Source organism: Panthera onca, chromosome B1 (genome assembly GCF_046562875.1).
Source record: "Panthera onca isolate mPanOnc1 chromosome B1, mPanOnc1 haplotype 2, whole genome shotgun sequence".
Lineage (NCBI taxonomy): Eukaryota > Metazoa > Chordata > Mammalia > Carnivora > Felidae > Panthera > Panthera onca.
The window spans coordinates 60,449,501-60,461,651 of record NC_138342.1 but is presented as its reverse complement, the minus strand read 5'-3'; the positions used below and the strand labels follow the sequence as shown (position 1 = coordinate 60,461,651).

Genomic DNA, 12,151 nt, shown 5'->3' with positions numbered 1-12,151 from the left:
ACATTTGTCTTCGAGATTTGGGGAAACTTGTCTTGTGGATGCATGTTCCTTTCCCTTCCTTTATTTAAAAAAAATTCACTTGAGGGGCGCCTGGATGGTTCCGGGGGGTAAGCATCCAACTCTTGATATTGGCTCTGGTCATCATCTCACGGTTGTGGGATTGAGCCCCGTGTTGGGCTCTGCACTAACAGCATGGAGCCTGCTTGGGATTCTCTCTCAAAAGAAATAAATAAAAACTTTAAAAAATGTTACTTGAATAGCTTTATTGAGATGGACTACACAAATATAAAATGATGCAGCTACTTTCGAAAACAGTCTGACAGTTCCTCAAAAATTAAGCCTAGAATTACCATAGGCCCTGCTTTCCATCTCAGTCGGGGACACGGTCTTTCCCAGAGCCGGGAGGTGGGGGAATGGTCACCTATTGTCCAGAGTCACGCCCACACCCCTGCTGGTCCTCCAGCATTGGGGCAGACTCACTGTCCTTTGCCCCTCCCCAGTTTATAGTCAATGTTGCTACACTTCAAGATGCCTGGGCGCCTTCCCGCCTCAAGAATGGGCAATGGACCTCACTGGTCAAGCAAGGCAGGTGTTTTTAATGCAAAATGTCATCTTTTCTATTCTTTGCTTTGTTTATAGGTTGCGCTTCAAGTACAATCTTAAATTTTACCATTGCCCCTGAGGCTTCCAGACAAGTATGTGGTTATATCCTAAGCTCCTGTTCTTTTTGGCAGCTGCTATATAATGAAATGTTTCTATGTGAGCCGGAGAGTTCCATGAACATTTGTTGGATAATGAAGCTGAGGGATATGCCAGCCTGGGTGATTTTAACACCAGCCCTGTCAGGGGGTGTCAGCCCCGCAGGTCGGTAACACGTGCTCTCGGGATGCAGGTTTGATTTAGTCAAGGCTTTAATCACTTCCATCCATTGCTTGTACTAAAACACAATTCATATTTCAGAATGACCAGTGAAGGCAGAATGCAGAGTCTTTAAGGTCAAGAAAACTCCCCATTCTGTTCAAGTTTATTAGTAAATAACTTATGCTCTCAACACTCAGCATCTGAATTTACTTAACTTTCTCAAACATCACTGGGAAACCGCCAGTCATGCTTCCTTCAGACTCAAATTATTTTTCACCATCGGGTTGTTTTTAGTTATTCAGAAAATTCTCAAAAATGTTCAAATAGTGGAGGTATCTTTATCTTTCTAGCTGAGCTCAAAGGTGACATTTTCTTTCTTTCTTTTTTTAATGTTTATTTATTTTGAGAGAGCAAGCATGTGCACGTGCAGGGGAGAGGCAGAGAGAGGGGGAGAGAGAGAGAGCGCAGAGCCGGATGGATGCAGGGCTCCATCCCACAAACCATGAGATCATGACCTGAGCCGAAATCAGGAGCTGGATGCTCAACTGACTAAGCCACCCAGGTGCCCTAAAGGTGACATTTTGTTTTTTTCTTTAAAGTTTATTTGTTTTTTGTTGAGTTAAAGGGAGAGAGAGCATGAATGGGAGGTGCGGAGAGAGAGGGTGAATCCTAAGCAGGCTTTGTACCATTAGCATAGAACCTGACATGGGGCTCAAACTCATGAACCAGGAGATCATGACCTGAGCTGAAATCAAGAGTCATATGCTCAACCCACTGAGCCACCCAGGTGTCCCAAGGTGACATTCTCTCTCTCTCTCTGTTAGTTGGGGAGGGAGAGAGAGAGATAGACAGAGAGAGAGAGAGAGTGGGAAGGGACAGAGAGAGAGGGAGAGAATCCCAAGCAGACTCTGTGCTGTCGGCATGGAGCCCAACCTGGGGCTTGATCTCAGGAACAGTGAGATCATGACCTGAGTCGAAAACAGGTCAGATGCTTAACCGACTGGGCCACCCAGGTGCCCCCCAAGGTGACATTTTCTTAATTGGCCAGAGAACTTAAGACATTTCAGCTATTTTAAACTGACATCCATGGGGGGTGGGGGGGGGGGAAGGCTTACATTTTTAAAAGAAGTGTTTTGTATGTGCATAGCTAAAAAAAAAAAAAAAAGCTGATTTTAAAGCTTAGCTTTTGTAACCCTCAATGAAAACTAAAGGCTGACTCATATTTTTTAAAAAAACTAACTGGAAACACTAGACATAAGCACCTGATAGTAAGTGAGTTTGCCAAGGTCTCATTTTTGGGTGATCTAAGGTAAAATTTGAATTAAGTCTTCATTTTGGCCACCCTTAAAAATGTATTTTAATCATTCAGTTCAACAAATATATTTTGGGCACACCCTAAGTGCCACATAGTATTTAGCACTGGGGATCCTACAGAAAACAACCGACAAAATCCCAGGGGGGCAGGGATGGGTAAGGGATGGAGGGAGATAGACATTAAAGAAAAAGCAGAGGGAAAGGCAGTTAAGGGGCACTGGTAATATGGTATTGTGAGGTGCAACAGGCTGTAATTTTAAAGTGCTGGTCAGGAGAAGTCTCATTGAGAAGGTGCCATTTGAGCGAAGATTTTCGTGAGGTGAGGGAATTAGCCATCTGGAGAAAGGATGCGCTAGACAGAGGAACCAGCCATCGAGTGCTTTAAGAAAGCCAGTGTGGCTAGCGTGGGATGAGCGAAGAAGATGCAGAGGCCCAGGTCCAAGGATGAATGTGGTGGTGGCTCATGGTGGTCTTAATGGCCACGGTAAGGACTTGGGATTTCACTCTGGGTGCAATGGGAAGCCACTGTAAAGCTGTGAATAGAATGATGACGTCATCTGATACATTTCTATTGGATCAACTGTTGCTATGTAGAGAAAAGACTTTAGGAAGGCAAGGGCAAAAGTTGGTTGACCTACGAGCCGGCCACCACAATATTCCAGGAGAAAGAGATGGTAGTTCACCCAGAGTGAGAGCAGTAGAGGTGGCAAAGCGTGTTTGAATTCTGTATCTATTTTAAAGGTAGGGCAAAGAGATCTTGAAGGATCGGATGAGGGGCATTGAGAGAAAAAGACTCAAAAGATTTTCAACCTGACTCAAAGAGGACTCGTGATTTTCAACCTGAGCAGCTAGAAAGTTGAGTTGCCATGCAACATTTCCTAGAATGTAAATGATGAATGATCATTTATCCTTCAAAACTGGTAATTCCCTCTCTTGCTCAGGCCTGTCTGAACAGCTCTTCAAAAAGGAGAATTCCAGAGCTCTCGCCTCCTGAATGCTGTCCCCATTACCCCTGTAATTTTTAAGACAAACATCCAGGGTTCCGTTCCTCATCAGCTGGGTGATGGCCGTATTCATCTTGATGTTGCCTCTCAGGCAGCATCCATCGATAGCAAGGATTCCTGACTGGCAGAGTGTGCCCGCCGATAACTTGCCTCTTTTCCCCAGCCAACAAAGAGGTGTTAGGGCCACCAGATCCTTTAGGACCTTCTGATGAACAGATGGGCATCTAGATTCCCTTGTGTTCTCATTCTCAGATGTGTTGAAATCCTTTCATAATCTAATATAACTTGACATGTTCCATGAACTCAGTAGAATGATGGTGTCTTAAACATTTCCCTAAACACGTAGTGACAAGGCATTGTAGTGAATAAAGAGAGCATTCATTATTTGCATAGTGAATAAAGAGGGCCTCCTTTTATCCTTACAATGATTGTCATTGTTCTTCCTAAAGAATCCGAGTTATAGTACAAAGCAAGAATCATATAGCATGGAGTGTTTAACAGTCAAATAAATGTTCAACACCAGTATAATGGTATCTGTCTGTTGCCCATATGCGGGATCACAAAAGCTTTTCTAACAGAAACTGAAAAGATTTTCTAAGAAGCGGATAGCACCGGTAATAATCCGATGTCACAGATACAATAGTAAGTGAGCAAACTCTGTCAGTAATGAGGTTATGCTTCTGGACAACACAAAACTGGCAAGAATATCGTAATTTAAAAGGTAACATATATTTTCATCACCCCATTCAACCATGGCCAAAAAACAAAACAAAACAAAAAAATCAAACAAAATCTTCTCCCCTCCAATTCTTTTCATGTTCAACACCTGCACTAGAGTTCCTCTGTCCTTATTTTCTCCCTCATAAAAAAGCAAATCAGGTGTCAGAATTTGGAAGATGTTATCATCAAAGTATTCTACCATTCATCTTATTTTGGATCCTATAGACATGTTTTCTAAATACCACACTGGTAACTTCTCACAATGGTTTTCCACGAACAGTTACCTATTCACAGATTTTGCCTTAGGTATAAAAGGTGCAAATTCCCACCACAGTCCAATTGCTTCAGGTTGTTTTTTTTTTTTTTTTTTTCCAATTTGCCTTGAAATTCTAATATGCTGCTTGAGGCTCCATACCTACAGATTTCAAGTATTCCAATAGACCTATACAGCAAGAATTATGTAAACCTTATATAATTAATATTTGTGAGATGTACGAAGATCCTGGCACAGAAGAAAGCATTGAAATCCAAAGCTATTCTCTAACTTTCTTTTTTAATCAGTTGCCAGCTGGATTCTAGAAGGCTTCTAGTTCCAGCTCTCAGGCAAGAACATTGCTACCATTTAAAATACGTATACTGTTGTGTGTGTTTTTTTTTAAAGGAACGGTACAGGAGGCTAAGGTAATAGAGCCTCAGGAAGGCTACGGAAATCCCAATTGTTCAAAACCACATAACAATGCTATCCTAGAGACAGCTGCTCTTAAATTTGTCTTCCCAAGAACAGACTGAAAAGGTACAGGACAACTAATGCTAGGTGAGGTGGGGTTCAAAATAGAGCTAATCCTGTATCAAACCCCTTGTTTAGGTGAACCGCAGATGAAAGGCCAAAGGTAGGGGTTCTAGATAAAATACGGGATGCCCAGTTAAATCTGAATTCGAGATAAACCACGAAGAATTGTTTAGTTTAAGTGTCCCAACTATTATGAGGGACATACTTAGAATACACTGTTTATTTGAAATTCAAATTAGACTGGGCAACCTGCGTTTTTATTTGCTAAATCTGGCAGCGCTAGCCAAAAGAAAACTAAAACAGCTTATTTTCAGTTGACATTATACCACCCTGTACCAATGAAAAACATAGATGGAAAGAATTATGTAATTGTCTGTTTTGTTGTAACGATTTCTACATCACTGAGACCTTGGCAAAGGTCTCAAGGTTTATAAACGACATTAAAACAGGTAAAAGACAGGTGAAAGAAACAGGCTACTTTGGCATAAGGATTATGACGAGCCCTTAATGATCTACACATCAGAAAATCTGATGTTATGTGAATTCTGTCATTTAAATAATTGAAGCTGTGACTAAAAATATAAGCAATGCCACACATAAATCCGTTTTATTTTATAGTCACCCCACTTGCACATTCACTGGACGACAACCTATTAGCCCTGCATTTCCAAGTAAAAAGCAATCATTGCCTAAGGCATGCACTCACTACCTGCCTACCTCTTTTCAGAATTGCCACTGTCTTCTAAATGAAACATTATTTTTTCCCAAACAACTGTTTCATTCAGTATCTTATTAGCAAAGCAAATATTTGATTCCGAAACTATCATGTCCAACTTAAGTGACAGATACTTGCAAAAGAAAGCAAACTGTTGTAAAGGCTATGGGTGTTAAGACAGCCAATCCCTTTTGAAAGTATTTTTAAAATGTCCATTGTTTCCAAATTCTGTGGCCACCTCCTCACCTACCAACCCCTGCAGAGAAAACTCTTGCTTAAGAATGTCTGATCAAACATCAGACATTGGCCAATATTTTCCTTATGAAAACACACAATTAAACCTGGCCCAAATGCTCAAGGTAAATTAGAGATCTGACCATTACTGATGATTTTGGGCTTGAGAGACAGAGACAGAGAGAAAGAGAATGAAAGAGAGCCATTCTGGATCATTCAGATAACCATGAGCTGCCTATTCCTAAGTTCTTGGATCTGAATCATCCAAAATTTATGGCTCTAGGAATCTGACTTTAAGGTTTAGCTGAGTTGGGCTTCTGAAACACACACAGTTTGCAAAAGGCTTTGTGGAAGAAATAAAGTCCTTCATGAGACTTGACTTCTATTCGTTACAGAGCATTTTTTGGACTGTTGTGCTAAAGCTGAGAGGACACATTATTAACCTTTTCAAATTAGGCATTTAGTAGGCTCAGTTGAATATTTTCTTAATTTGCACATTAAGGTTTGCCAGAACAGCTGGCACTGTGCTAGGATATTAGTTGAGATCTTTGATTTACATAGTCTAAGCACAAGCACAGAAACTCTATTTCCGAGAGGGGGATGTGATGGGTAGCAATTGCTACTAAACTTTATTTACAAGAGTAATAAAAACAATAGTGGCTAACACTTATTGAGTGCTTACCATGTCCTGGGCACTGTAGGTATATTCAGTCACTTAACAGTTTCAACAACCTTATGGAGGTTTTACTTTCCCAATTTTGTTTCTTGTCCTAAATTATACACTTAGTACCTAGTAAAATTTAGCTTTGTACCTAGGCAATCTAGGTACAAAATCTAGGCAATCTAGGTACAAATCTAATCTTCCCGCTTACCACTTTGCAACACTGCCTCGGTAAAGGTATCAGATAACAATGAAGAGCTTCCTCCTTCTCAGGTCAGGTTTCATGGGAAGGAGGTGTCACTTCTTTGTGCTACTGACTTCAGGGAACAGGAGATAACCAGGCTAGAGGACCGTGAGCAACCCGTCACCCCCCTCCCAGACAACCACGGATAACCTCACTGTTCTTAAATGTGTGTGCATTTTTGGTTTATTTTTAATAAGTTTATGATATGATTTATGGTGAGGCTTTCCTATGCTTATGATAAGCTCTTGACCTATATATCAGGATCGGCAGTGAGAACACAGCCATAAATGTGTAGGGTGGGGTTGCCCTTCCATGATAAGGACATTCTAGATGTTAGTCACCTGGAGAAGAGCTACCTGATAAGCCCAGAGCACAAACAGGATCTCTAGCTGGTGGCCGACTGCAGTCTAGCTCACTTGGTCTTGATCACCAAAGGGCAACCAGTCGTTGCCTAGGGCAACCTAAGTACTGGGGTAAGATATGATAGTTTCTTCGCGGAGAGAGCAGGGATAGACAAGGCAGACTCTCCAGGACAGGAAAGTAGGATCATGGGGTTTGTGTTTCTTTTACCTGTGTTTGCTTCCCTTTTGTCCCCCTTGAGTGTTGGAAAAGGGCTTTGTAAAGTTCTAGTATATCTCAGATGTCTCAGTGAGGAAGTTTTTTTTTTTTTTGCAGGGTGGGGGAGAGCGCAAGCAGAGGAAGGGCAGAGAGAGAGGGACAGAGGATCTGAAGTGGGCTCTGCACTGACAGGCTGATGATAGCAGAACGCCCAGTTTGGGGCTGGAACTCACGAACCACAAAATCATGACCTGAGCAGACGCTCAACCAACTGAGCCACCCAGGTACCCTTGAGTGAAGAAGTTTTTAAACAATTCAGCCATAGAACACCAAGAGGTGGCAATGATGGTGGTGGGCAAGGAGAAGAGAATCCAGAAGGGAGAGGGAAAGGAATGAAGATGGAAACTTCCTGCACCCTGCCATCCTCCCTCCCTCCCTCCTCAGTTCTGCAGCCAAAATGTGATGGTGCCGGCTTATATTTCAATTTGGAGGCAGGACTCCCGTGTGCCTTGTACAGAGAGATGTTTGAGAATGGTCTGTAAAATACCCTTAACAGTTTATGCCACAGTCAACTTTGAAAGAACTGAAGATGGTTCAAGCTTTCTCTCTTCCTTCTTTTTAAAATACAAGTGAGTAAGTGTCAAGATTACTTTTGTTGACAATGCCCACATATTTGCAAGTGTCCAAGTGTCCGTTATTCAGGCAGGAGTAAGTGCTATGAATATACCGAGTAGATTTACTAAGCTACAAAATGTCCCCTGCCAAACCCCATTTCTGGCTCAAGAAGGTATCACCTGAAGAATTTTACTGGAGGGGTGAAAAAGAAGGAAGAGTAGAAGGTAGAAGAAGAGGAGGAGAAGTTGGAGGAGGAGGAGGAAGAGGAGAGGAGGAGGAAGATTACAGGAGAACACAAAAGTAGCAACTACTGGGTAAAACTAACCAGAGCTTCACCAGAGGAGCTGGGAGTCACTGAAACATACATGCCACACTCATTTCAGGAACCCTCACCCCTCTCTCCTTTACTGACACCTCTATTGTTTTTCCCAGAAAAATGCTATTTTGGTTTCTGAAAACACCCTACTTTGGGATGCAAAGAATCACATGAGGTATTTATGCCAATTTTTATATTATTTTCCTGACAACTAACTGCAAGTAGCCTCCCCTAAAGAGATTCCTTCAGATGGAAGGTTGAAAGACATGCAGAAACGTTAACTATGTTTCCAGGGTCAGGAGAGCCCCCAAACTGGGAGGCTGTGGCTTTCTCCCTTCAGAACCACCCCCCCACCATGTGTACATGGATGGGGATGAGGCTACTCTGTGTGTCCACCAGCCCTCTCTCTCCACTGATGGACAAGGGCAATAGTCTCACCTCCAGAAGAGCTGGGCTAAACTCTAAAACTGACCAAGAAAAAAAAATGTTGAGTTCCTTAGAAAAAAAAAAAAAAAGCTACAATACACTGCCTAGTAGGGTTAATACAGGTAGTGCCAACTGCCAGAGCTATCAATAAAAATTAAAAAAGACAATGGAGCCCCTGGGTGGCTCAGTCATTGAGTCTGACTTCAGCTCAGGTCATGATCTCAGGGTTCTTGGTTCCAGTCCCCCTTCCGGCTGGGTGTTGACAGCTCAGAGCCTGGAGCCTGCTTCGGATTCTGTGTCTCCCTCTCTCTCTGCCCCTCCCCTGGTCACATTCTGTCTCTCTCTCTCAAAAATAAATAAACATTAAAAAAACTGAAAAAAAAAAAAAAAAAAGACAAGCCACAAGATCAAATTGGGAAACAAACCTATCTATAGGCTCTACTGGCTCACTCAAGTTTTTCTGAGCTTTGAGCTTCATGAAAAGATTCCTAGCGAGGAGAAAAGTAAAGGCACCTTTCATGTCATTTCGTAAACACCTCTTGCCTGGAGTGGGGCTGGAATTGCCTCACATGGCAACCCCGTGGTTCGGGATGGCGGCTGTTACACCTGCTAGGATCCTGGCGCTCCCCGCTGAGGCGGTGTAGCCAAAGCGCCCAGAGTGTTCCGGAACCTCCGCAGACGCGATTGCTAACCGTGCGGATACCAAAACGAAAGGTTTTCTCAGGCTTTCAGCAAGTCGAGAAAAACAAAAACAAAAATGAAACAAAACACGCTATACTCTCAAGTCTGGAAACTTTTCCTGAAAATTGCACTCTCTTTTGTGAGCTGTCAGGAAACTCCTGGCTTCTTTTCCAAGGATTGTAACGACCGCTGCCCACAATTACAGGAGCCCAAGCGATTCAGGAGGAAAAGAATTCACGGACTATATAGGCAGCAGCGCTTGTGCCATATGGCTTTGGAACATTCTTATCGAAACATGCCGGTGTCCGCGTACTCCGCTGCTTGTTCCACTGCCACCTTATCCAGAGTCAGCTGTCCCTTGTCCGGCTGCATTTTCTGGAAAAGCTGGGTACCCAGCACCAGACTGAAAGCGTTGGTTGAATGTCTCCCGGCCCCCACTAAGCCGAGCTCAGTCCTGATCCTCTCTCCACAGCCCCTGCCAGAGGCCGCGGTCGGTGGTCCCGAGACCCGCGAGACGCGCGCGGCGAAGACTTCCTGAATTGGTGTCGGGGGCGGGGGGTAGTTTTAGCCAACTTAACGGGTTGTGCCACGGTCTCTCCCCTTTTGGGGAGGCTCCGGGTCACGGGGTAGAATTGCAACCCCAGGTTTGATCGCGAGTCAGGCAGCTGCCGGTGGGGCTGTTAGTGCCGCATCATCCCCAAGCGCACCTCCTCACAGACGCGGGAGACCGGAGAGCAGAGACCGCCAAGTCTCAGGGACCGCAACCAGACCCGCCGCGCGCGCAGCCACCGTTTAGAGCCATCCAGATGCCATCGCCCCGCTCCCCCGCCGCTTCTCCCGCTTTCTCTTCCCTCCCAGGGTCCAACCTCCTCAAGAAGTCGGCTGCCCGACTCTGGCAGGGTGTGCTCGGAGACCCGAAAAGCCTCAAGTCGCCATCAGTATCGCCCACCAGGGTTCGAACGCGTCGCGCAGCCACCTGTTCCACAAAGCTCCGAGTTTGTGCGGGCGCGGGCTGCGACAGGAAGGACCCCGTCACCCCCTCGGTCTCGCACAGCCCAGGCTCTCCACAGGCTCACACCACCCCAAATTCAAGTGCGCACATACCTTCACGCAACTCCGGAGGCTCGCGCCACTCGGGCCGCCCGCGCGCGGTGACTTACTTCCCGGTGTCCCCGCTCCAGCCCCAGCTCCAGCCCCGGCCGCCGGAGCCCCTCCCGCGCCCGGCCGCTCGGGGAGGACGGCGCCCCCAAATACCTGCCGTGAAGATGCAGAGAGCGAAGAGAGTCGTGCAGACCATGGTACCCGGGTGTTCGGTGCCGAGCTCCGGGAATGACCGAGCGCTCCGGGCGCGTACGGCTCCTCCTCTGCCCGGCTGGCTGCCGCGGGAGCCGGGAGGCGAGGGCGGCTCTGCGCGCTCAGCCCCGGCGGCTCGGGCTGTTCCTGCGGCTGACGGAGAAGCCAGGCAAACGCGGTGCGGCTCCGTCAGCTGCGTGTGCTCCCGCGCCGGACGCGTTTCTGCTCCATCCCAGCCGCCCGAGCCGGGGCCGCCTCTGCCGCCGCGCCTGCCCCCGCCAAACCCCTCCCACCCGGGCCCCGCGGCGCTGACAAGGCCACCCCCTGGCCTCCCCTCTCCCGGCGCGCTCGGGTCCCGGGAGCCCCGGCCCAGGGCGGCCTCTGCTGGACAGACTCGAGTTTTGAAAAGGTTTAAGAGTCTAGCACGGTGCTGGGAACTAAACGGATGCTGAGTGTGAGCAGATCTCTGCCCTGGGGAGTTCATCTCAACTTTTCTCATGAATGCTTACAACAGGTGACCATATGCCACCTTAGGCGTCAACCCGAGGAGCCAAGACCCCGCTATTGCGTAAGAGAATACACATTACTTTCCTGCGTGCAGGTTACACCCTCATGCGCATTCAACCCCACTGCACTTCCTGCTGCCTGAGCCAGGATGTCTTTTATCCTATTCAGCTTCTTACCAGAGGAAATAACACTAAGGTCAGGTAACAGTGATCATGGGATCACTGAGCCAGGCAACCTTCTAGGTGTGGTATCATGACTCCTTCCAACAATCTTGTGACATAAGATTGCTGCTATTCCATTTACCAGATGAGAAAACCAAGGCCTAGAGAAGAGAAGTAATGCACTCAAGGTCACATAGCTGGTAAGGGCTGGGACCCCATAATTGAACAGTTTGTGCACTGGGGTTATAAAAACAAAGGCTGACATTTCCTGAGTGATTGCTGTGTGCTGGGCAACTGTGCTGCACAGATATTAACTGTGTGAATTCTCACAACAGTCCCTTGAGGTGGGCACTATTATATCTTCGTTTTCAGGGGAGGAAGTGGAAGTACAGGGAGGTTTAAGTACTTGTCCAAGACCACACAACTAGCTAATGGTATGGGTAGGATGCACCCGCACCCCCATCCTCTGTACTAAACTTGGTTTTCAAACCCCAAGGTTTCTGTATGTTCTGTATGATCAAAGCTGACCTTGCACTTAATCTTCCCCACCACCTTAGACTTGCTTGTTTCTCACACCTCTATCAGACCAGATGCCAGATCATCTCTAATATCTCTGTTGTTATGAGCCTGCTGGTCCCCTAGTCACCAGAGCTGGAAAGCGGCTGGAATTAATGAGCCTTCCTAAAGAATTAATTTGCTCAGGACCATTAGTAGCGCTGGGGAGCAGCTTTCTTTTCCTGTGGCTTCTTTTTCCTGTACTCAGGTTTCATTTTCTCACTTGTTTGGGTCTTATCACGGTATCTGTGATGACGTGCATTCCTCTGCCTGACCCCACCGGTTACCACTCGTGCAGCTGGTCACGCCTTCCACAACCAGATGAAACTGGGCTCAGAGGTTTGATGGTTTGTTTTGTTTTACTGGGATCTTTTTTCTTGGTTAATTGATTGATCCTTGTTGGAATGAGAAGTAGAAGATACCACAACCAGGTGCCTATCCTCTTTCCTCCTCCCTAGCCAGAGAACCTGTAAATTCAATTTGTTAAACATGTTTT

At 45.9% G+C, this 12,151-nt stretch overlaps 1 protein-coding gene across 1 annotated transcript in view; it reads right to left on the bottom strand.

Moving 5' to 3' along the window:
• Positions 1-10,931, bottom strand: part of PARM1 (prostate androgen-regulated mucin-like protein 1) — a 109,673-nt gene extending 98,742 nt beyond the window's left edge. Inside the window, exon 1 of the mRNA XM_060654857.3 lies at positions 10,394-10,931. Within this exon, the coding sequence (XP_060510840.1) occupies positions 10,394-10,931 (538 nt within the window). The remainder of the gene's footprint in view (positions 1-10,393) is intronic.
• Positions 10,932-12,151: the final 1,220 nt, after the last annotated feature.